The sequence below is a fragment of the Pteropus vampyrus genome, unplaced genomic scaffold (assembly GCF_000151845.1).
Source record: "Pteropus vampyrus isolate Shadow unplaced genomic scaffold, Pvam_2.0 Scaffold12, whole genome shotgun sequence".
Lineage (NCBI taxonomy): Eukaryota > Metazoa > Chordata > Mammalia > Chiroptera > Pteropodidae > Pteropus > Pteropus vampyrus.
In genome coordinates this window covers 11,659,764-11,686,383 of record NW_011888793.1, presented here as the reverse complement: position 1 = coordinate 11,686,383, position 26,620 = coordinate 11,659,764, and the positions used below count along the sequence as shown (strand labels likewise).

Genomic DNA, 26,620 nt, shown 5'->3' with positions numbered 1-26,620 from the left:
TCCCTCCTTCTTCCCTTCCTTCTTTCCATCTATTCTTTTTTAGTAAAGTGTCCAAAAATGATTTTAGCTTAATGGTAACTTACTGAAGCACAGTGTTAGAAATTAACCTGTAGGGGAACTCCTTGAATAGATTTGAGATACTTTAGTGAAAATCTCCCCAATTTTACACATAGTGTATTCTTCAAAGGATGGAAATAGCTCACCAGTTTTAATCATGTCATGGCCAGCATTTTATTATTCAACGGCAATCACTCTAAATAGGATCAAAAAGGCTTTGAATAGGGTTTAATAATATCATTAACTATTTTGTTCAGCTGATACCCATGGACACTTTGTGCTGTGGATATAGAGCCAAAAGATTTACAGTCCTTACCCTCCAGGGGCTCGCACTTTGGAAATATGACTTCCTTTTGGTCTTTGGGGAAGACAGATAATCAAAAACAAAACATGAAAACAAAATTCCTTGTTGAGTCATTCCTGGTCTTCTTTATTGTGGCCTTGAATTAAGTTTCTTGATTAATCAGTACTCATTTCCTAGCAGGTTTTCACGGACCCTAGCAACCTTCAGCGGCACATTCGCTCTCAGCACGTTGGTGCCCGGGCCCACGCATGCCCGGAGTGTGGCAAAACGTTTGCCACTTCGTCGGGCCTCAAACAACACAAGCACATCCACAGCAGTGTGAAGCCCTTTATCTGTAAGTTTTTAAAACTCCAGCCCTCCTTCCTGCATCTGTCTCTCATCCAAAAGGCACTGTGACCAGGAGAGTGGCCCCACATAGCCATTAGAGGGGTCCCTGCATTAGCTATTTATGGTCCCATCCAGTAGGGCTATTTTCTAGAACCAGAAATCTTTTATAACCAGATCCATGGTATTTTGTCTATAATCCCTGGGGTGTTTTCTTTTAGATGGAATCAGTAACAGGTAGAGGAAAGAGAAGTCGTTAAATAATGAAAGGGAGGCCTCCCCAGGTTGTAGGATTTAATAGAGACAACCAGATTTGTCTCGCACTGAACACGTTCATGGCTTTGTAAAACAGCAAATAGCAGATACCACTAACCAAGATGAAGTGATAAAAACCTGTTCTGGATCAGAAAGAGCCGGAAGAACCCCACCTGGCAAGTAGGCTTATGACTGTGTGCGTGAGTGTGTGTGTGGGGAGAGAGAAAGAGGAATAAAGTATCCTTTAATCTATCCGTTGTTGCCGATCGCCGGCTGAGGATCAGCAGTTCTCAGTTACTTGAAAAGCAGAGCATTTTCACTTTGATGCTGGACACGCTGCTTCTGTAACTCACGGCCCTAAAGCAAATTTACTGGCAGTGTGTTTGTGTGTTCTCAGGGGACATCCAATCTGACCACCTACTTAGAACATCTCTGTACAGAGCACTTTAGTAACACATTTCAAATAAAGTAAAACAAAACCCTCATTTGCTTCTTCTTCTGTCCTCCCAGTCCTGTCCTCTGTTCTGTGCTGAAATATTTCATAGGAGAATCCATTGTTGTTATTCTGTCTGGGCGATGACTCTGGACTTTTGATCCATTGCTCGGCTGGGCATATAAACTCAGTGACTCACCGAGCTGGACTACAAACTTCAAGACTGATTTTGGATCCAGATAAGGAAAGAACCGGTTGAAGCATACTCAGTAGTTGGCAAGACCTCTGACTTGGGAACTCTTGCAAACCAGTCGTTCTGACAAATACTTGATGGTTTGTAGTAGGTATATGAGACATTACTACGGGACCTAATGGAAAAAAACCTAATTTTCAGCGCCAACACGGAGATGCCAGAGACTAGCCCTCCTCCTTTTTGCCTCACCACAGCCCTCTTCTCTTTTGTGCTTCCAAGCACTGAGAGAGCTTTCCTTTTCCTTTCTAGCTTACACTAGGGTCTTGTGCTCACACATCCTTCTGTTCCCTGGGTGGAGTAAAGAGGACTAGCAGATAGTTAAAAGGGTGCTCTAGCCTCCCTTGGGAAAGCTCTGGAGAAAGTCAAGAAATAAAGTATACAATAGACATCTTAGACTTCTTGTCTCAAAATAGCATTCCTAACTCTAGTTTGTAATATCCTCCAAATGTACTTAGAAGTGCTACAGGCATAAGTAATTCATTTATTTCTGATTTTTTCAGAAATATATTTTAATAAATGTGTTACATTTTGGTGGAAAAAAAAGAGTGGAATAGACTACGATGAATTAGGAACACCCATTTAATGCCTTCTCTGTAATTTAAAATAAAAGTCGGAGAATATAGATTCTATCGTCTAAGATTCTGGGATTTGGAATTTTAATTGTACTGAAGTCAAGTGTTTCACTTTAAAGTGCCATGGACTGTCCCTTTCCAATCAGATTGCACAAACTATTTCTCATGAATGTATTTTCAGTAATTATTGGTAAATTTAAATAGCAGATGGCATTCTTCAAATATAAATCTGACAGAGAACCATGGGGTAATTACAAATAATAGCCATGTAATTTCAGAACAAAAGAGGAGTTGGTATGGAGACTTTGGAGTGGAGGAGGTTCACCTAGAGTTGATATCTGTTTCTCACCAGAAGGCCACACACCACGATTTACCCCCACTGGTGTGTTTATGGCAACTGTCTCTTATTACAGTGTACCGCCAAGCTTGAGCCTAAAGTCACCAGCACGAAGGTAATTACTCACTGCCTTTACAGAAACCTCCAGCCTTCCCAAATAGAAACCACATGCTCTAATAAGCTGAATATATTCAAAATACCTCTTAATTTGTTTAATAAGTAAAAAAATGCAACGTTAACTGCTGCCTAATTCCTTATTACTGAGAAAATTACAGTAGAGTATAGACTTCAACATTAATTCGGCCGTTTACCTGGAGGCCTGGTGGTTTGTGGTGGGCCAGGCAAGGCCTTCAAGTGAGAAAAACAAAGCCTCTGACTAAGGAAACATCCCAGATTCTATGTTCGTGAAATCTGACACAGATACCACCTATCCATGTAACAGAGGGTACAACCAGGACAAGTCAAATGCACTTTCTGCTATTCCGATATAGAGAAGCTCTTGGTTTTCTTAAATCCATCCAGCTGTAAGAAAGAAGTATAGAGGGCAACGTTTTCTTGCCAAAAGTTACAAACTCTTCAAAAACTTAAACCTTGCTTGAATACCCATCAAGACATTTTCTTAATGCTGTTTAATGCCCAGAGGGAGGTGTCACTTTCTTAATGAGTGCACTTTTATAATTCCAACATTTTATTTACTATTTCTCGTTATTGCTCATAGCTGAATTAGTGTAACTAGTGAAAGTCTCATGTTTCTACCCTCTACATCATATGGTTTTAATTAGTATCAAAGAATTTATAGTATATTGTGTATTGTATATGATTAACTAGTATATACTTTTAAAGCAGACTCTGGTCAATATATTCCAGTTGAATGATTTGAAAAGAAACCACTCACATATTCTTTTCCTGTTAAAACGCATGTTATAGCCACTACAGTGTTATGAATCATCCCACAACTGAAAGCTCCTTTAATGTTACTAGGCACACTAATGTATGTAGTAATGCATTTTAATCGTTAGTAGTAAAATAAATAAATATGGAATAATAGATATGGAATCATTTGGTCCTTCCTTTTTGGTAGTATATGGGATAATCCAAGTTCTGGGTGAGTTTTGCATGACTAAAAATCTTATAAAATCTCTTTTGAATGAGTTTTCTTTTTTTTAATTATTATTGCTTTGACTCGGGAGCTCAGCCATTCTCTGCTTAAAAGCCGTCGTCACATGAAAGCAATAAATGTTGTATTTTGTCTTCATTGAATTTCTTATATAAATTTATTTCAACAATTACCAAAGGTGTATCATGTTTCTGTATGTATTAAACGTGCATAGGAACATTAAATTAAGCGCACACATAAAGTGGGCTCATTGTTACAAAAGTAAAATAAAAAATGTGATGCTTAAGAAACAGATCCTATAATCCTGCTGGACTGTGAAGTGAGTGGGATTCGTACCTAGCAAAAGAGTTCTTAAGGGCTATATAGTTTGGCCTTAAAATATATTTAGATCTGTTTGCACATACGCGCAGAGGAAGATGTTCTACTTTTTTGGCAATTCTCGGTGAAGAGAGTTATTTCCCAGCCGCACCCACTGCTGTCTGTGTTCCTTCTGGATTAGAGCGTGCACAGCACTCTCCCCTGCTTTACCATAGTTGGCTATAGAAGTCGAGCCCTGAGATAACTGGCGAAGATATGACAACAAGTGGACATGTTTCCCAAGGACGGGGGTTTCATAAATGCAGGAAGGTTAACACAACCACTGGTGTGAGGGGAAGTCAGAGGACGTGATCATAGTTCATGGGAACCAGCAATGCAGGATGGGCTACATTCAATTTAGTTTCCTTTGCAGGCTTAAAATAGAGCCATTGTAAATTATGTCAGTCTTTCTCAAATCATGAAAATGATTGTTAAAAATGTCTCAGAATACACAATGTGCATTGTTGTATGGCTTTGATGTGTGAATGATGAGAGCATATGATATAATACAAATTAAATAATGGTAGAACAGTTGCAGGCTTTTTCCCCACAGGGAGAGGGAATCAAGGTGAAATTTCTGGCCGAGCGAAAGGCTGTTTTATTTTGTTCCGGTGCTTACAACATAGAATTTTTAAAGTGGTCTAAAATTTTAAAGGGGTTTCTGTTATGTTTCATGTTTGGACATCTTAAGACTTTAATTTTAAAGGTTTTGTTAGTGTAGCAGTTGGGTGGGAAATCAATGCATGCTGGAATGTGATTTTTTCATAAATATTTAAAGACAAAAATATGATGCTAAATATTATTCAGTGGGAATGATAAAATATTTGTGCTGCCTCAAGACATTTGTCAGGTTGGATGCCTTGCTTTGGAATCTAGTGAAATGGGGTTTTCTGTGTTTGGAGCACCCAGATTGATGCCTCCAACATCTTTTCCTGGCTTCCTAATTGAAATTTTGGGTAAACCAATTGTGATACTTGCTAAATTCAGAAGCAATTGCCATAAAGCCTGAGATTCTTTTTTGTTGTTTGCACACAGGTGAGGTCTGCCATAAATCCTATACTCAGTTTTCAAACCTTTGTCGTCATAAGCGCATGCATGCTGATTGCAGAACCCAAATCAAGTGCAAAGACTGTGGACAAATGTTCAGCACTACGTCTTCCTTAAATAAACACAGGAGGTTTTGTGAGGGCAAGAACCATTTTGCGGCAGGTGGATTTTTTGGCCAAGGCATTTCACTTCCTGGAACCCCAGCTATGGATAAAACGTCCATGGTTAATATGAGTCATGCCAACCCGGGCCTTGCTGACTATTTTGGTGCCAATAGGCATCCTGCTGGTCTTACCTTTCCAACAGCTCCTGGATTTTCTTTTAGCTTCCCTGGTCTGTTTCCTTCCGGCTTGTACCATAGGCCTCCTTTGATACCTGCTAGTTCTCCTGTTAAAGGACTATCAAGTACTGAACAGACAAACAAAAGTCAAAGTCCCCTCATGACACATCCTCAGATACTGCCAGCTACACAAGATATTTTGAAGGCACTATCTAAACACCCACCTGTAGGGGACAATAAGCCAGTGGAGCTCCAGCCCGAGAGGTCCTCTGAAGAGAGGCCCCTTGAGAAAATCAGTGACCAGTCAGAGAGTAGTGACCTTGATGATGTCAGTACGCCAAGTGGCAGTGACCTGGAAACAACCTCGGGCTCTGATCTGGAAAGTGACATTGAAAGTGATAAAGAAAAATTTAAAGAAAATGGTAAAATGTTCAAAGACAAAGTAAGCCCTCTTCAGAATCTGGCTTCAATACATAATAAGAAAGAATACAGCAATCATTCCATTTTCTCACCATCTTTAGAGGAGCAAACTGCGGTGTCAGGAGCTGTGAATGATTCTATAAAGGCTATTGCTTCTATTGCTGAAAAATACTTTGGTTCAACAGGACTGGTGGGGCTGCAAGACAAAAAAGTTGGAGCTTTACCTTACCCTTCCATGTTTCCCCTCCCGTTTTTTCCAGCATTCTCTCAATCAATGTACCCATTTCCTGATAGAGACTTGAGGTCGTTACCTTTGAAAATGGAACCCCAATCACCAAGTGAAGTAAAGAAACTGCAGAAGGGAAGCTCTGAGTCTCCCTTTGATCTCACCACTAAGCGAAAGGATGAGAAACCCTTGACTCCAGTACCCTCCAAGCCTCCAGCCACGCCTGCCACAAGTCAAGACCAGCCCCTGGATCTAAGTATGGGCAGTAGGAGTAGAGCCAGTGGGACAAAGCTTACTGAGCCTCGAAAAAACCACGTGTTTGGGGAAAAGAAAGGAAGCAACCTTGAACCAAGACCGGCATCAGATGGTTCCTTGCAGCATGCTAGACCCACTCCTTTCTTTATGGACCCTATTTACAGGTAAGGGTAGATGGGAGACGATTAAATGTGGATATGTGTATGAAAGGTAGTGTTCACACTATAAAGTTACAGCTTTTAACAAACCATTTTAATTATTATAAAACAAAGGGTAAAGTTGTTTGATCTAGTAAATTCATTTTTTATTCAGAAAGTTGACTCATTAATTTTGAACTTATTTTTGGATGACTCTGAATTTGGGGTTTTGGACTAGGCCCACAGAGTTCTTTCCCTTGACAATAAATTTATTTTTAAACACTTTTTTTTTTTAAGTGGAAAATATGGGAAAGCCATATTTAAAGCAAGTTGTCAAGTGGCGAAAGAATGAGGCTTCTGAAGGATTAATGCAAATATGTGTGGGTACTTAAATGGGTCAGCTTGTTTGGAATGAGATGGGGCATAGAACAGCAAGAGTTTACTCTTTGTTAACCTACCAACACATCTTTAATAAGTACTTTCTAAATAAATCTGTTAGGACCCCAAAGGAAATGAAATATTAATCACAAAAGTGTTTTGTGTATAATGTGAATGGTCGGCTTAAAAATCATGTCCCTGTTTAATGCCAGTTTCCTTTGATGCATCCAAAAATTCTTTGGGGGGGTCCATCATGCTTAATAAAAAACCTGTTAGGCAGCATACTGCAACACTCACTTGACTGTTCAGGATTATTTAGTTTTTAAATACTAGGTTTTTTTTAAAAAAAGTATGAATAATAATAATTATACTTATTATATATTTGAAATATTACTAAGCATTTTCACATTTACTTTCTCATTCAAATCTTGAACATCATCAAGAGTTAATGGAAGATGTAGATAATTTTTTATTGGACTTATTTAAGATGCAAGTGTTTTGCATATTTTTGCCTAATTCTCTTTTATGAAGAACTGATTTTGTGCTATTCTTTTGTTCAACAAGATTTATTGAGTTCCTATTGCTTAATAGGTACTAGAGGGGCAAACCTTTTTGTACTTAAAATTCTTTTTCTACTTATATTATCTACAACACATTGACCGAGAAACATTGCCAATATGTTAAGGAATATTCACCCTTGAATATGACAAGGGGAATTAAAAAAGAACAATCAAAAATATCTCAGAGCCATCAGTACCACGCTTGGAGACTTTCTTTTTTTTTCAATTATTACGTATTAATTCCTGTGGCAGTCCCATTACTAAAGAAGGGAGAAAAAGGCAAAACATCATCCATGTATTGTATGTAGATTATATGTTACACATTGTCAGTAGAGTTATATTCAACTCAGTGATATGTCTCAGTCCTTTGTGAAGATCATTTCTCAGAGTTTCTTTCTTAGACACTCCCAAATGCCAATAGCCTTCTGATTCCTCCAAATACCCATTGCATTCTTTCTTCTTCACCACTTCCTAATCTTCCTCTTGTTTATTCTAATCTCAGTCTTCTTGGTATTTCAGTCTCAATTAAGACCCTAGTTCATTTGACCAAACTCATGAATGACCTAAACCCCAGTTTTAGTGTAAGACCTAGGTTGAAATCTCATCTTTCCCATGTCTTAACATTTTTTTTTCTATCCATAAAATGGATATAAGAGCACCCATTTCAATAAGTGAAATAGTATATGCAAAACATAGCATATATAAAATTTCAAGAGTGGTAGCTATTTTTAATTTATTTTTATTCTATTTTAAAAGTGTACTTATTCAACAGTTTTCAATAGGAAATAAAATGACAAACATTTCTAAAGCAGAAGGGATATATAGATAAGTTTTATACGTCTCTCCCTATCTTTGAAAGGTTTCTTTTTTTCTTCTCACCACCCCCATTTCACCTGTCCTGTTCATCTGCAGTGGCATTCAAAAGAAGATACTTATACTTCAAAGAGTGGCTAGCTAGCAGGATGTACGGTAATGCTTATAAACCCTCCTGCTGTTTTCGGCACATGTGGAAGAAATATAATAAATATTTTGGGGAGCACCTTCTTGGTAGAAAATGACTTAAATTTTCAAAACGAACTCTGTTCTTATGATTTCAAAATCACCAAACGTTGTCTACGTTTGAAGTGGAAAGTTACAAATTTGTCACCAATGCCTCTGATTTCATGACTCTTCATTTTTTATATTTCCTCATTATAATAGTCATTCAATAGAATTTTTCCATTGTAAATAGGACCTTCTTTCATTGAGCGCCCAGAAATGCAATGAATATTCTTCAAGAACTAAACAGATGTCTTTATATTTTTATTAGTATGCTTCCCAGAAACCTACCATTTGCTTTATTGTTAGCTGTTTTAAATGTCAGTGATTATGTAGTAATTGATATATGAGACTGATTCATCTCCAAAATCTAATTTTAACCTTTCAGAGTAGAAAAAAGAAAACTAACTGACCCACTTGAAGCTTTAAAAGAGAAATACTTGAGACCTTCTCCAGGATTCTTATTTCACCCACAAGTAAGTATTTTGAATTTGAGACCTCAAGCTTGTAAACTAACTTGTTGATCCTGAAAAGCAGGTGCAATGAAATGAAAGAAATCTTGAGAACATTGGGATTTCCTATGACGCTGGTGTGGAAGAACACAGGAAATTCTAGTAGAATTAAACCCAAACTCTTTAAAGTAAAAGTAATTAATATATGTATAAAAATAACATGATTTTGGTATTCAGTTATTGTCTGCTATTAACTGCTTATTGAGCCAAAGTGTATCTTGGAGTAAGCAAAATTCGGGTAAGAAAATGCATATTGAAGTTGTCTTTTGTGCTTAAAAATTACTAATAGTAAGAAATGGATCACACTGTGACTTGTCCTAAACTCATGAAGGTTGTTCATGTTCTTTTAGTGCTTAGATAAAAACAGGAAATGAGTCTACCTGACAAGTTGTTACCATAGAGGGTGAAGGAATTTATCTAGAGACCACACCGGCCATTCCAGCAAAATTCTATAATTGCACAGGAATTCACCACAATACACTGAGCTATTTACTGAGTGAAGTTGTGTCCGTTTATCAAAATATATACAGATTCTCACTGCAAGGAAAATACAAAGCAATGTTATCGAATTGCTTTATGTCCCTACATATTTGGTCATTTTAAAAAATTGGTTTACATACCAATCAAAATGTGGAGAATTATATCAAAAGAACAAATATGTAAACATCTTGAATTCTTCATTGATATTTTATTTATTTATTTATTTATAGTTAAAAGATACAAGCTCTGGTCTTTATAGAGAGTAAACAAAAGTTTTATGAAGATACTTGAAAACAGTAAACTAATTTGTTCTGTTTTAGTATATTCAAACCAACAATTATGCTCCTCTAATAAAATTGGTGGAATTTTATGCAAGCTGTTTTATAGAAAGTTAGGAGTTAGTTCAATTCTATCATCTTGGAATGACTCTTCCTCTTGCTACCCCTCCCTGCCTCTCTTTTACCTCTTCTTTACTTTTTCAAGTACCTTCCCAAAGTCCTGAATGACAGAGTATGAGAGCTGAAATACCATCTTCTGGTATTTCAAATCTAGAAAATATATGATTTAGTATTAAAAGGGTTAGAAATATTCCCATTAATATTCATTTTCATAGGAAGGCTAAGGAAAAATATTATTTACATAATTACTTTATAGAAAAGAAACAAGTTCTAAAATAGTAAATGTTTATCAGGTACTTATATTTTATAGTTAGGCCTTATGGATTAATAAATGTAAACATAATATGCATTTTGTGTCAAATATTACACAAAAAAAGTGTATCTCTCTTGATAACTTTCTTCCTAATTATAACTATTTATAAGGATATTATAGTTATATACGTTTAATTACAATAATCTATTTTTTAATATTCTAATTATCCTTAAAAATCTAGTAATTAATCACTTCAAAATTAAGTACTGTGGTATTACGGAGGAAAAAAAAAAGACTGGGATTCATTGTCTTTGAGTGATTTGGTCCACCTGTCTTTTAGTTTCATTATCTGTAAGATGAGGGAATTGGGTATAAAGTTTCTATCTTCTCTGAAATTCAGATTTCTAGCTAGCTAAGGTAAATTTACAGGATCATAAGATGAGCGAATTTTTCTACCAATAACTCCACATGTGCATGCAACTGCTATAAATATAGCCTGTAAATATCTTAAACCAAATAATATAAGAAAACATGTAATCTTTTAATAGTCCCAGAGTTAATGAAGGATCACAAAAGATGGGACACATGGATAGTGCTTGGAGCACAGCAATCATTCCCTCAGACTTTTGCAAACACGCCTGTGGGACCACAGTGCTGAGTGTGTTTCCTTTCCAAATCAGAATATCATGGTGTAAAGGACTGCCTATTGCTGTGTGTTGCTCTTGGAACAGGACCCAAGAGTGATAATCAAAATATTTAAGACCTGATATGTCCTGAAGACTGACCAATTCGAATGGACTCCTGCATTCTGGAGCAGGGCTCTGGAACCCTTGCTGCACCAACTTTTAATGCTTTAGTTGCTGGATGCAGGGGCAGTATGAATGGTCTTGGGCGGGGAGGCCATAGAAGCAGAGGACATTCAGGGTGTTTGGAACAGAGGCTATTTACTAACGACTATGGAAATATTTAATTACTTATCTAACCATCATAACTGTTTTCATGTGTAAATGCTGTATATCACTGGGATACAGATGGCTTAGAGACTGTTGCCTGGGAGAAGCTAGGGTCACCCCATTTTCATCAGTCTTCAGAAATCTGCCTCAAATGTTCTAAAGATTCAGTAGAATTTTTTGTTTGTTTGTTTTTTTCTAGTACTCTATCAAATTCTATCCTAGCCTCAAGATCCACCCTCAAACAAACAAATAAACAAATACCGCTAAGGGTTTGGGGCCGAAATAAAATAACTGCCTTACAATTGGCTTCATTACTTATTAGCAAAGGCACTTAGGTTTTGAGCAGTGAAGTTCATCTGTTTGAGCCCTCTCTGTCAGTGTCATGGCGACACTCCTTCCATCGGGGTAGCTGTGAGGATCAGTGTTCAGGTACTAACGTGGTTAGCATTGTGCTTGGCATGTGGAAGGACCTAAATGAGGAAAAGCTCTTAGGAATAGTGAGTGCAAGAGTATTCTATTTTGAATATAAAGGAATGTCAGTAAAATACCCTTCTGCTGTCTCCTGAGCCAGTTTCTCTGGTGGGGGTATACCATTTATCCAGAAGAACTTGCAAAGATGCTTACTGAGTTCTTGGTGCTGTCTCATAGGGCAGCAATAAGGGGGGCACAGAGCAAGAAGCCAAAATGGAGGGACTTGCCTCTGATCCCAGGGCTTTCCATGATTTTGTAGTCTAATAAGTGCTTGGATAAGATTATTTACTACTTCATTTTCCATTTAAAATATCCTGGAGCAAATCACATGGTCCCTCTAGGGCTTCTGTATCATCCTCTTCAGAATGACAATGACACCTACCCTATCTATTTCTCAGGGTTATTGTAATAGTAAAGAGGAGACCACATTTCCTCTTTAGGGAAAGCATATAAATGGATATGTTAATGCTTGGTAGGAGTAGTCTCTGGGCAAACCTGATTTTACATTTTCCGTATGACTTTGTATTCCACTTAGCACATCCCTCCCAGGTGAATGTCTCAATAGATATTTATTAAATTTTATTGAAAGATTATTAGACCATGTTACTGCCTTTTCAATAATAACATATTTTAAAAATTCTTGTCAAAAATCCTAGAAGATATAAGGACATATATATCAAAATTAAAAGATAAATACTGTTTGTTTGCTTGTTTGTTTGTTTCTTTTTGTCATTCTTAAGGTACAATTTCCTTTCTTAATTCAATTCTTAAAGAAATGTGTTTGCTCTGTTGGGCCACTGGAGGATTACCGAGCCCTCTATTTTTTCTCATTTAAATAAGTTAGTTTAGTATAATAGAGAAATAAGCACTGTAGTGGTTCTTCCTGACAAAAGAGTTGAAAATTATTTGTGGAGTCTTAGTTTAGGTCAAATTTTGAAAAGGAGATACAGACACAAGTAGATGAGACAGAGGGAGTGGTATTGCTGTGTGATTTTTGGAAAGCCCATTCCACTGATTTCTGTTTGGGGTACTTTGCTCTCATTAGTAGCTCATTTGAATTGTCATTTGGCAATAATGCTATTCTAAAACTGGCTATTATCCCTTGGTTTATTTTCCTATATGTTTCATATTATTTTTGATTACTTATATGTTTTATTTTCACGTTTGGCTTTTCGACATCTGCAACAAGGACTCTGTTTTATTTCTATTTCTGTCCTTTATTCATTCATTTTGATTTTTTTTAAAGTGTCTGACTGTCCCGTTACTACTTCCCAAGGAATTGGGAAAAACTTGGTCTTTTCTCAAATTATCATTTATATCTTGATGTGAAATCACTTAAGTCTTTTGCCCTTCATCTTCTATTTTGCTTTCAAGAAATATTTTTTGTTGTTTTCTTTTGTGATAAACATTTCATCCTTAAAAACTGTGTATCTTCCTTATTAAAGATACCAAACTTATGATATATATTCCCTTTAACCAAGCAAAATGACATATATATATATATATATATTTTTTTTATTATTATTATTATTATTTATGCCTACAGCACCTGGACTTCCTGGGTGGTCTCCCATCCAATTACTAACCAGGCCTGACCCTGCTTAGCTTCTGAGATCAGACATTGGGCTTGTTCAGGGTGGCATGGCCGTAGACCATGGACTGTGGCTCCACTGGGGTGTGAATCCAGGACCTTCTGCATGTAAAGCAGACATACTAACCGCTATACTATGGAACCATGTTCGCAAAATGACATTTTTAAGGGTATAACATTTATATTTCCTGGAAGAATTTTTCACTACTGAAGTTTTCTCCACTGATTCTTATAATAAATTGTAACTAGACCTTTGTCATTCTTTAAATTAATATCCCCATGTGTTCTGACTACTGATGGTCTAAGAACTATACTAATAAAAATCAAACAATACATTTCAAAAAACAATACCTTTTGTTACTCAGTGATTCATATTTGGGTAAACGTCTTATTTTCTTATTAACAACATAAAAATACAAGAGACCACATTCTTTTCAGGAAATTACTTAATTTTTAGTTATTAAAATAAAATTTAAGAATCGTTTGCAGTGAGTAAAAACAGGTAAAAAGGAAGTATCTGCTTTGCTAATCAAGAGTTAGTAGTAGGCAGTGTTTAGCTTTCTTGGGAAAAAGGATATTCTGGTTTGTAACCTCGATCCTAAAATTTAATTTAGGTAAATAGAGGAAACTCAACAGTGTTATACAGATATTTAATTTTTATTTGCAAACTTTTACTCAAGGTATAGTTACCTGATAAGCAAAAATTACTAAATTAGTCTAAATGTTAATTTCTCAAAGGATGGATTGCAGTAAAGATACCGATACAGGAGTAATTTTTGTTTTTGTTTCAATTTTGCTCCCAGTTCCAACTGCCTGATCAGAGAACTTGGGTAAGTTTCTTACTTATATTTTTAACTAAAGTAATATAGCATTAAAAGGAAAACAACTTATATTCTAAATTGCTATATGGACATAAAGAATTCTGAGCCCCTTTCCGTTAAATGATATGGCTTCAGAAAATACTTTTTCAGCTTGTCAAGCTGCAAAATCCTTTTTATAATTGGCCATTTAGTGTACTATAAATTGTTTACAGAAAGAAGTTTATTCTATAAATCTGACCCATTACATAATTATACCTTGATGTAGAACTCTTTCTGGGTGCTTAGGAGCATGTTGTTGTTAAAAGAGGCTTTGAGATGCATCACTAAGTGGAAACAACCATTATTTTGGGGAGCCCGTATCAGCATATTAAAGATGCTTTTGATAAAGCTTTCAAAAAGGTAAAACCTGAATTTATGTGTAAACACAAGGTGATATTGGAATTCACATCCATATATCCTAGAACAGAACTTGGTTCTAGCAGTATGGAGAAATAAGACTAAATATTTTTAAAAGTCCATATCTAACTAATGAATAAATCTTTTAGCATTGGTTCGCACTTCCTCAGCTTTCAGTTCTATTTACAGATACAGTCAGTTGTCAGTTAATGATATTAGAGAACAGCTTTATCTTTTATTCAAGAAAAAAAATAGCCCTTATTTAGTTTCCACTTCCAAATAAACCTTGGGTCAATGGAAATATATACAAATAACATATCTTACAAAAGTGTATGTGCTTTTACTTCTTCATTCTCTTCTCCACTCAAAATATATTGATTCTGAGGTATGGGTAAAATCTTGGGATATAGTTCAACTTTCCTTTAGTCTCCATCTAATTGTATATAAATTATTTTAAGTTGGAGCACTTTAGCCTTTACCTGTTTCCTCTATCTGATGCTGGTTTTTCCTTTAGTAGAAATTTCTCCATTTTATTTTGTCTGCAGACTAAGTAATGAATTGTGATTCTTCTCATCCTGATAGACGTTTAAGGATTAAGTTCATTCATTTTAAGACAGTTGGACAAACAGACAGACAGACAGACAGACAGACATTGCTTTAGGCAAAATTGTATAGTAGATGGGGTTGTTCTTTGATTATCCTGGCCTATATTTCCAGTGTTCCTCATCTGCCTCTCTGGCAGAGATATGTCCTGAGTATCGTGCCTCATGGTCCTCATCTTTTCCCAGGTAGATTATTACTTGCCAGTAGCTACTTTGTTAGCTGCTTCAAGCATAAGGTACTATCCTCTACATATACAGCCAATGATTCCACCAACTTATGAAGTCAACTTCAGATATTAAGTTAGACTCCCGATAAGGCAATGGTATAGCAACTACCATCAGAATGCTTGGGAAACACTCCATTCCACTGATCGATAGGTTTTTCAGAGCTATGGTTTATATTTATTTTATAAAACATAGATATTAGTGGGAAATATTAAATATGTTTTTACTTTTCAATGGTAAAAAATTCTAAGTGATTTCATAATCATGATTGCAGAATGTGATACATGGAGTGAGATAAACATAAAATATGAATATTTACTTCCCCCAAATGCCCATGATTTTGAGATTTCTCAAGATTATCAAGTGAATAAATATAGAAAATTACCAAATCTACAAATTTTCCCATCATAAGTTATTTATGAAAAGTTATTTTATGAAAAGTTATTTTATGATAAGGCTTATTTAATCTAATTTGTAAAACATTAGGTCACATAATTCATGGTGCCATTAGACATATCATTTCATATAATCAGATTGTCACTTTAACAGCCTAAATGAGAAACTTCTTTATATCATCAATTATTGGTTGCCAGATAATAAATGTTAAGCTAAGCGCTTAGGACCCAGTTGATGATATCTTGCCTGCTGACATGTTTTTAAAAATACTAACTTTATTTGACTAGAGATAATAGCTACATTTTTTTGGTAAGAGCTAGGGAGTCGTGTCTAAATATTAGTTTGCGTCAGTATAAAGTTAATAGCCTCTTGGGGACTGGAAGGGGGTGAAATGACTTCCTCTTCCCGACATTTGGCTGCAGATACCATCAGCAGCTATTATATATGTAAATATAGATTACTGTTCCATAGAAAAAAAAACTCATTTACTGATCAGAGATTAAGCTATGACATTAATAGGACACAAAGCAATACATTTTAAAATACACAATCTAACTTTTTTCCTCCTTTATTTTCTCCGTTCTCAACAAATTTCTTATTCATAGTGGTGCACATTGCCTTCTTCATTGGATTTTTCCTAACTGAAAAAATATATAGCTAGACTCTGTTTCATTTATTCCAATTCATCTTGATTTTTAAAATACGTCAGACTTTAAAATGATTGTCAAAGCTTACTACTTTTATAAAAGGAACGTTATATAAGTCAGCCCAGATAGTCAGGAAAAGGCAGAGTTTTGACCCATATGGTAGATAAAGCTCATTTTAATCCAACTCCTTAATGTAAGATATTGATTACGGCTGATAGTCACAACATTGCCAAATTACCCCAACTGGCAGATGTGTAAGTCACTTCTATCTGTCTTAATGGGAAAATTTACTCTTCAGCTGAAGTCAAGTGCTATGAGAGCAGATATTATGAAGATGAAAGGAAGGATTCAGTGATAGCTTTTATGTTGCTTCAGTGGTTGCTAGCTAGACAGAAGGTGTGTGTGTGTGTGTGTGTGTGTGTGCGTATGTGTGTGTGTGTGTGGGGGGGTGTGTGTATAGAGCTACCCTCAACTCACTTCCCATCTTCCTTCTCTCCTTTTCCCCACTCCAATTTAATCCTCTTTTAATTTGACACCAGAAGCCCAAGGTGGGGGTGACTTATAAGAGAGACACTTGGGTAACCCCTATTCTTCTTCCTATTATCTTTAAAAATGTTGTTATTGAGTCATCAAGCTCATAATATATTTTCTTGTTTCTTGATGGTTTTCCCAAATCAAAACAATTTGAGGTAATCACAGTGATCTTTCTTCAAAAGGAGCTATTAGCAGCTACTAAATCAAGACACATTTCTCAACAGCCAGTTGCTCTTAAATAAGTTGAAGGACTTGTAGTTTATATGAGCTAGAGATGAAAGTTGAGAATAATAATAGTCATGAGTAAGCTTTTTTCCATATAAAAGGAAAAGGGTTTCTATAAGATGTATCGCCACAGGAATCTGAGTGTGTCAGCAGGGCAGACACTCAAATGATTTAAAACCACTAGATAATGAAACTTTACTCAAATATTAAATGTACATAAATAAAACATTTATAATCATCACCCATGCACTTACTATTCTGTCCAATAAATATATGCGATCATGACCCTTACCCTGGCTTGTTACTGCTAATCAGCCTGAAGGCCAGAGGTCATTTTTCATTCAGACAATTTATTCCACGGAGGGTAGAATATCAGAATGATTTTCTGCAAGGAACAATTAGAAGGAATAAATGCAAATAAAATAGTATCATAAAATATTTCTGGATTGATTTTTAATAAATAAAATTCCAAGTAATATGAAAATGCTAATGCTCTGGCTAGAGGGGGGATAATGACCGTATTCTGCAGGGACAGAGTTTCTGCCAACCTCTCTGAGCAGCATCATCATTCCATATCTCTGCCCTGTGATCAGTATGTGTCAAAATCCTTCATAGTGACAAATGTGCTGTCCGCTTGCATCTGTGGAGAATGTTTTAGCAGCTGAGTGATTATGAATCAAACCCCTGAGCTTATAGCCCCTACCGCCTCCCGATGCGTTCACATTTGTCGTCTGACAAGTAAATGTATCTTGACTTTCCTCTGAGATTTTTTTTGCACTGTGTTTGAAGAAAGACATTTGGCAAATTGGCAGTGGTACCCTGTACGTTGCAATTTGTAGCTAGCATTAGGAGTCTGGGCATGAAATGGGAGGGCAGGCTCCAGGATGAAGGGAAAAGAAAGAGAGCTAACTACAACATGAATAGCCATTTAAAGAATCAACCTAAAATATTTCCTTTGTAAGAAAAGAATTATGTTCAGACCATTCTGTGAAGAATTTGCTCTGGTCTAAGAAGTCAAAATGGTATTCTGTCCAGCTTTGTGTCCATGAAATGTACTATTTTGTTAATTTTCCTTTTGAATAGGAAGTTTTGCCTTTTATTTTTAACCCGAGCTTATAAATTAGTTCTCCAAATCTGTCCTGCCATCTCATCAGCAAAAAAAAAAAAAAAAAAAAAAATCATCCTCTTGGGTTGAACGGTTGCTTGCATATGCAGTTGTTAACCATTTTTAATCCTTTCATGGAGTCTTCTGGTCTACTACCCCAGCTCTTTGAGAAACATTCAGAGTGCATATAAAGTGCAAACACCTTTTTAACAGCTCTCTGAGCTCTCCAGTGGCATAGTGCCCTGAGAACCAAATAAATAATGGGAGAGTTGATTTAACAAGATGTCCTGAGAGTTTGCTTTTTCTACTTAAAAAGTTCAGTAGTAAGCAGCTTCCAAATAAAATGTAAGCACTGAGGAAACTTAACATTTTGGGAGTATTGGAGGTATGGGGACAGTCCTTGTAACAGGATGGTGAGGTTCAAGCTAACTTTAAAATTAAATGCACTTTCTGATTGTGACTCCATCAAAAACATGCGTAGGTGGACAAAAGCTTGAAGGTTATAAACAAAATAAATTAGGTTGTTTAAGGGGGAAGGATTAGGCAGGGTAGTTTTTCTTCAAGAGCGTTTCTCTAAGAGTGTGGTTATACTAATTGCTCCCCTTATCTTATAACACCCATGCCAAGTTATGTTATATGAAGTTAGAATATTATGAACTCTCCTTCCAACTCCATCTTTGTCCAGAACAAATTAATATTTCATCAAAATCCTTTGTATATGATCCCATTTAAAATCTAGTATACCCAGATATTAATTTAACATAGTCTTAGGCAAAACACCTCTTACCCATTTAATTTTTCTTTTTGCATAACACACATTTGGCTTAATCTGTAACTTTGGAACACTTGATGTTTTTCACGCTGAGAGTTCTTTTCATGGAACGCCATGCTTCCTACGGTTTTTATTAACTAGGCAGGCATACAGGACCTTTCCCTAGGATTTCCAGTTCACTATTGGTATCCATAACATAATATGAATGCTCTCATTTAACTTAATAAAAATCTAATTTAGCTTTATTATCTCATGTATTACATTGCTCAATTGTATAGCAGATTATTATAAAATGATCTAACCAAGGTCTTATGAGAAAGTCCACCCAGCATTTTATAAGCTCTATAACCTCTGTTATTTCCAAAATCAATAAATTCTCTTGTTGTTTGTTTAATATTGGGACTCTGTAACCTCTTTCTACAGACTATTGCATTCAGTAGATTTGATGCTTCCTTTTTGTTAATGATGTTCTTGGTTTGCTAGCAACTGCTATAGAAGAAAAGATGTCAGATGGATCTTTCATGGTCTTGTGCTTTTACTTTTCAGATGTCAGCTATTGAAAACATGGCGGAGAAGCTAGAGAGCTTCAGTGCCCTGAAACCTGATGCCAGTGAACTTCTACAGTCAGTTCCCTCCATGTTCAACTTCAGAGCGCCTCCCAATGCCCTTCCAGAGAACCTTCTACGGAAAGGAAAAGAACGCTATACCTGCAGGTAACTGCAAAGTTAATTATGGCTGGCTTTCCAAAAATCTCCCCTCTGATTTCAAAGTCCCTGTTGTTTGTTTTAGAAATTATTCTTGATTGGATGATTAATAGCGACCATGATAGATCTCAAGCACTTCAAAGTACTCTTTATTTAGTGAGATATAAAAATAGTAGTTTTAAAAAATTATTATTACATGAGAATTTTAACACAGACCATTTGGTTGTAATAAATGAGGTTGGAAACAGTCCAAATACTATCTACTTGTTTCACTTTGATATTTATGAATTTTCTTTCACAGTTAATTATTTTCATCCAAAGGTATAATACTACTGTCCTCAAGCAAAGATTTATTAATTGTCATGGCATTGAAGAATAAGGCCATTAATGAAGGACGAATAAAGTCAATAAGTGAAGAAAGCTAGTTAATAAGTTTCTTGTTACTCATCAGTAATACAGTAAAGCTTGATTTTTGTTTCTGTTTTCTTTTTTTTTTAAATAAATTGTGCTTACAATATCTGAATTGTCTTCAGAAATTTGTGGCATCTGAGTCAGGCATATCAATTTATCTGCTCTTTAGAAAATGTGTCACTCTGTTTTCAGAAAAGGTTTTATAGAAACATACCTTGATGGATGAGGTCTTAGAATCTTGTCTGATCTGATACCGCTCAATGTACAGAGAGTTGTCACTGTGGTTAACATGTAAAATGAGTTGAAACATTTGAAATCTGTTTACATCAACCCAGAATCACAGACTCTTGTCATTTTTTTATTCCCTTGTCTGGTTTGGTTTTGTGAAAATAAAGATACAGAGTTAATAAAAGAGGCGTATGGGGGTTATCAAAACTGAAGTCTATTTTTGTCAACTCCTTGCTTATGCATAATCAATTCAACCAGATCTCGTAACACAGCCTTTATTTGTAGAGTTATTTATATCTGTAGAATGGCTTTGTTGCAAATTTTAAATACCAAAGACATGTGAGTTCCATGTAAGATTAATTAAATCAGGAATAAGCATCTGGCTTCTCTGTGACTTGAATGAAATAAAGTCAACTTTCTCTTATAAACATCTTTTCATAACAGATACTGTGGCAAGATTTTTCCAAGGTCTGCAAACCTAACACGGCACTTGAGAACTCATACAGGAGAGCAGCCTTACAGGTTTGACAATGATTTTTACTAAATATCTTGATAAATAATGTACGAATTAAAGAGGACTCAGTTACAATTTTAAAGGATGCTACTTTTGTGCATGCCTGACTGTATGTCTATTTAATTTTGAGTCAAAGAAGAATTAAATAATGGCAAGGATAAAAATTAGGAGAATCTCGATTTCTTCAATGAAAGCTTCTTACATCTCAGTTTAAAAGTTCTAACAACATCTAATAAATTTTTAAGAAATGTTAGTCATTTTTAATTATTTGAAAAATTATTTTAGTGTTATCTTTCCCTCTGATTAATCAATGCTCTTTTAATGGACAGTAATCATGACTTTGCAGCCTTATTTCAAAGCCTTAAATCTCTGCTAGGAGTTAACGACTGACATATAACTTTGTTTTCTCAGTACAGTTAAGTCAATGTCCACAGGTCCTATTAGTAGATTTAAGGGATAAACCTTAAACCTGGGATAGAACACGTAAAGCAGAATATATTATAGAAAGAGGGGCAATGTCACCCACAATTTCTAAAGTACATTCTCCCTTCCAGTTTTAAAATATAATCTACAGTCTGTGGCCATGCCACCCTGAACAAACCCAATCCTGGATGATCTCAGAAGCTAAGCAGGGTCGGGCCTGGTTAGTACTTGTATGGGAGACCACCTAGGAAGACTCCGTGCTATAGGCGTAAAAAATAAAAAAAAATAAGGGATTGTAAACTGACAAGGTCCTTGCAATCTGTGAGGTCAACCAAGGGTTGCCTCGCCTAAATATATATATATACATACATACATACATACATACATACATACATACATATGTATACACATATATTTTATATGTATATGTGTGTGTATATATATGTTTTATATATGTATATATGTTTTATATATATATAAAATCTATATTGTTTAATGTGCAGTGCTTTGCATGTAGTATTAGGTACTCATTCATTCTTCAAAGAATGAATGTTATTTATCTTAAGTAATATAATTTTATTCTGTTTTGATATTCTTAGGTAATGCATATGTATAAAATTATTTTTGTCTGAGTGCTCACTTTTTTATTAAAATAAATAATTTATGAGATTTCGAAGACTTTTTATATACAAGAATAAGAAAACGGGCAGACTAATGCTTATTTGAAGATAATGAAAAATTTAGAAGAAAATTAGGGGTACTTAAACTTAGAAAATAATAAAATACTTTCTTAGATTCTCTGCTTTCTTAAATGTTTTATAAATCATTAATTATAAGTAATATTTCTACTTTCTATGTGCTAGGATGAACTTGGTATAATAGGTCTCAGAAATATATAAAAATGGAAAGTGTTAAGCAATTGCCCTTTTTGAGAAAATTTCAGATCCCAGGGATTCTGCTTAACTCAAAGAAAAGATTTCCACACTTATATTTTGTTGTGGCCAAGGGTCTGGTATGTGACTATGATACTATCTATGCTCGTTTTACTTTTTCTTTATGTTTCAATTCAGTGGTTTTATTCTACTGCATAAACAGTGCTGTTATTGTCTGTGTATTTTTAAAAATATTGTCCTCGCTAGAAATCTTAATTATTTATCCAGCTCCTCTGTTTTACAAGTGAGAAAAATCAGATCCACAGAGGCTAATTGCCTTCTGTAAAATCTGGTACTAATAGATCCAGAATTAAGACCCAAGCCTGGAGCTCACGTCTGGGTTTTGATATCATACTATGATCCCAAAGGCTCCCGTGACCCTTACATTTACATCCAAATTGTTAATTGTGTACTGCTTGTGATTGTGTTGTGTTCATTTTAAGTATCTCTGAAACTTAGCCTCTTAAGCACTTATTGATTTATTGGGGTAGAATGGAATGATTTTTTATTTAGGAGCACTCAACCTTTTGGCCCAGACATTATTAGCAAAGGAAAGATACAAAGTAACAGATCATTATTGGTTAGAACATCCTTATTGGCCAATTTTATTTATATTAGAGTAGATGATGTTTATTAGATTTGGAAAAGCCCCTTTTTATACAGGCAGAAAGTTGGAAGCACGTCAAAAACAAAATCTCTCTTCCTCATGGTTTGTGTAGAAAACGTTTTGAGAGAAAATTTTTCTAAAGTGTTTTACGGGAGTATAAGTTTTCTGTATTGGTATTTCTTAAGCTGTTCTACTTAATACAACACAATTGTGCTAATTGTATCGTGGTTCTCATTGCAGTGGGCCTTGGAAGTCAAGAAGGTTATTGCAGAGAAAGCCATGACTACATATATGCATATATAAAGCTGAAGCTAAAATATTACAACTACTATCAATGTGGGGTTTCACACATTTTTAAATTAATATTGTAAGTGAGGAAAGTTGTAGAACCACATGATGCCAGAACAGTTTTTTAAGGGGGAAAAATTAAATCAGTCATTGAGTTGGTTTATTGATACTATGCCAAAGTAACTAGTTTAACAGATTTATTTTCCCCGTCGAACTAACTAGACTTCTGGCATCACGTAGAGACAGCTGTAGAAGCCCAAACACTTGGAGTGGAATGGGGTGATTTTTGATATAGAGCACTTGAGCCACTGAGTCTGTATTCAGAAGTGGGAGGAGAAGGGCCTTTCATACGTGAAAGATTGAGTTGAGGATTTTCTGGCTGCTAAGTTAGAAATTTTCACTTAAAAGTTATCTGGAGAAAGTTGATTTTTTATTTCAAGCAACACACATACAAAAAAAAATCACATAAACATATAATGCAATCTTTACTTTAAGATGCTAGAGAATACCCCATAAATGACCACTTTTCTTCCTCACCTTTAAGAGCAGGGGGTAGAAGGGAGTTACATTTTTATTGTATGTCTCAAGAACTTCAAAATAATTTATGATTTTTTTTTTTAATCTCATGGAAGTCAGAAACAATTAGCTAACTAATAATACGTGTTTTTCTGGAAAACTGACCTGATTTAGAGCTACCACAAATTCTTTAAGAAAAGTAGGAATGGAAAATTGGGGGAGTAGGAAGAGGGGAGGCTAATGAAAGCTTTTGTTTTTATTCCAAAAGGAGAATTTAGTGGCAGTCTTATTGTCTTTTCTAACAGTTTAGGTTAATAGAGTAAAGGGTTCGGGGGCTCCTAATCACTACAGATTATAAAAATCAGCATGTTTGTTATCAGACTAAACTATTCACATTTCCTCTGTTTTAAAAGTTTGGAATGTTTATTGCTATTTTGGAGAAAATAAAGGAATTTCTTTTAGGATTAGCAATTGAGAAAGTGAATTTACTAAGAAATTATTTAATCAGACTTTGGAATTTTGAATTAAAAATGATCTTTCTACTTTATTTGAAGAATATGTGAATTTGTTTCATATTAGTTTATAAAGAATTTAACTGTATAATCTTAAGAAGAAGATAGAACAATACTACTATTTCTTAATGTCTTTAATTTTGTGAGGTTTATTTAAAATATTAGAACCGACTAATAAATTTAGGGGCAATCAAATCACTAACATTTTATTAATTGTATTTTATAAAGTCATGAAAATATTTAAGGCAATTTGAATTGAAATATTGACTATGAATAGTTTTCTTGCCTGTGCCTTTTTTCTAAATGTTGTTTTATGGGTGACAATTTTGGATATCAGGCTTACTAGTCTTGAAAAATATCTTTTGATTTGCTTGCAAATTTTCCGTTTCTTTTTCAGATGCAAATACTGTGACAGATCATTTAGCATATCTTCTAACTTGCAGCGGCATGTTCGCAACATCCACAATAAGGAGAAGCCCTTTAAGTGTCACTTATGTGATAGGTGTTTCGGTCAACAGACCAACTTAGACAGACACCTAAAGAAACATGAGAATGGGAACATGTCTGGTAGGTAATCAGTTGTGTTATGAGGAGAAGATGGCTTATTATTTTAATCGAAAAGATAATTTTTATGCTCTCATTCCACTCTGACACAAAGCTCGGATCTTGTGAAAATTTGCAGCATGTTTTCGTTGAGACTTTGAAGTGATGTGGTCATTGAATAATATACAACTCGGAGCCTTATTTGAATTATTTTTTATTCTGGATTCATCTCAATGGGCAATCTGAAGCAAAGAGAATCATGACCCAAACTCACAGGAGACTTATAAATCAAGATTTCTTAAATTGCAAGGAACAATCTTTCCACTTATTGTCACAGAACCTGTCCCCCCAGGAATGGCAGGATTTCCAGAATGGAGCACCAGAGTATCATGCTCTGAATAGTAACCAAGAAACTATGGCTCCTTTTGCAGAAGGCCTGGAGTTCTGACAACCTCTCCAGGGTAATCTTTTAGAGATTAGTGATAGAAGATTGTGGACATGATCAGAGTAAACCATAGCAAGTGTTAGTGGTGTGTGGTTTTGGTCACAAATACTGATGGTGAATTAAGTTAAAAGTGACAAAAAAAACTTTCCCTAACCCAGATCTGCCAGCATATAGTTAATAGAAGAAATGGTAGCTTTTCTTTGGCTTCTGATTATTAGATAATAAGCCATTAATTAATATTTACCAGCTGGCATATGTTTGTGGAGCTAACTTGTGTAGCCACAATTTGTTTCTAGTGAAGTAAGCAAGTGACTTGGGGTTGGGGTGGGGGCAAGCATGGAGTTCAGGAAAAGATATTTTAAGAACAGGAAAAAGTTGGATTTATGTGAAGTAGAGATCTTTACTTAAGCAAATTATTTTTTTATGAATTCTTACTCCACTGTACAGGCACATTTCTTATGATTGTGGATGACTACAACTTAGAGCTATATACTGTTCATTTCCCTCAAAGCCAAAAATATAATGTTCATGGTTTAAAAACATCCAATTTTAGAGACAGAAGTCTAATACAAAATAGAAAACCGGCTATACTTTCTAATGGTGTGCATCTTTACAGTGTACTATTATAATTTTTCTAGTCAGAACTACGTCAGAAAAAAAGATAAGTTAAAAATGTGATGTGTCAAAGTTGAATATTTATTTGTTGACTCATATTATAACTTTATTAAGATGAGGGATATTCTAACCTTTTGTTTTTGTCCTCTAGACTATTATGATGAACCATTAAATTATAGATATTTTATGGGCAAATAAACAGTATGAAGTAAATGTTAATGTAACATTTAACTAATATAAAGTGTTTATAATTGTACAAATGCATGGAAACCTTATAACAATCTCGTGATTCAGGCATTATGATTCTAATTTTGGAGGTAAGGAAGCTGAAGATCCTCCTGTAATCAGCACATCTAATATTGTCCTTTTAATACTGTACACAATCTCTGACTATGTGTCCTGAGTCTACCCATGGCTCAGTCCACCAAGTCAGAATGCAGAATTTTCAGCATGTTTTCAGTCTTTATTTGGTAACATACTTTAGCATGGGAGCAATGAATACATCCTGACGGCACCCGGGACTGTGCGTACAGTTTCTTCTGGCAGAATCCATTTAAGACCTCTCTGTAATTTGCCTCCCCCATCTCCTTGCTGTATGAATAAAAATGTTTCCGTGTCTCAGTGGGACTACTAGGAGGAAGCTAGTGGGGGAAATAACATATTTGGGAGACTGTACCTCATGATTTCAATGGTTCAGAATATTCCCCAAGGGACTTTTATTTGCATGTGTAATATGATAAATTAGGAAGACTTTGACCTCCTATAGTTACTATTATTAATATTCAAATGAGCCTGTTTTTGGGGGGTGGGGTGGGGAGGGAAACACTGACCAAATGAAGAAAGAATAAGATTCAAAATAAACTTCCATATAAATAATAGTCTTTTTCACAAAAGGCTTTCTCTTCTGTCAGGTACAGCAACATCGTCGCCTCATTCTGAACTGGAAAGTACAGGTGCAATTCTCGATGACAAAGAAGATGCTTACTTCACAGAAATTCGAAATTTCATTGGGAATAGCAACCACAGCAGCCAGTCTCCCAGGAATACAGAGGAGAGGTAAAGCTAGTTTTATTCTTTTTTAAACTCTATAATTTTTGAAATAAACATGTTTTCAAATACATTTGCTATGCTTACTTTTGTGACGCTGCTAT

General features: G+C 35.2%; 1 protein-coding gene across 1 annotated transcript in view; it reads left to right on the top strand.

The window, feature by feature from the left end:
- Positions 1–26,620, top strand: part of MECOM (MDS1 and EVI1 complex locus) — a 276,588-nt gene that overhangs the window by 240,192 nt on the left and 9,776 nt on the right. The window contains exons 5-12 of the mRNA XM_023524078.1: positions 542–695; positions 5,045–6,401; positions 8,739–8,826; positions 13,812–13,838; positions 19,278–19,444; positions 20,519–20,596; positions 24,264–24,433; positions 26,381–26,525. Coding sequence (XP_023379846.1) covers positions 542–695; positions 5,045–6,401; positions 8,739–8,826; positions 13,812–13,838; positions 19,278–19,444; positions 20,519–20,596; positions 24,264–24,433; positions 26,381–26,525 — 2,186 coding nt within the window. The remainder of the gene's footprint in view (positions 1–541; positions 696–5,044; positions 6,402–8,738; positions 8,827–13,811; positions 13,839–19,277; positions 19,445–20,518; positions 20,597–24,263; positions 24,434–26,380; positions 26,526–26,620) is intronic.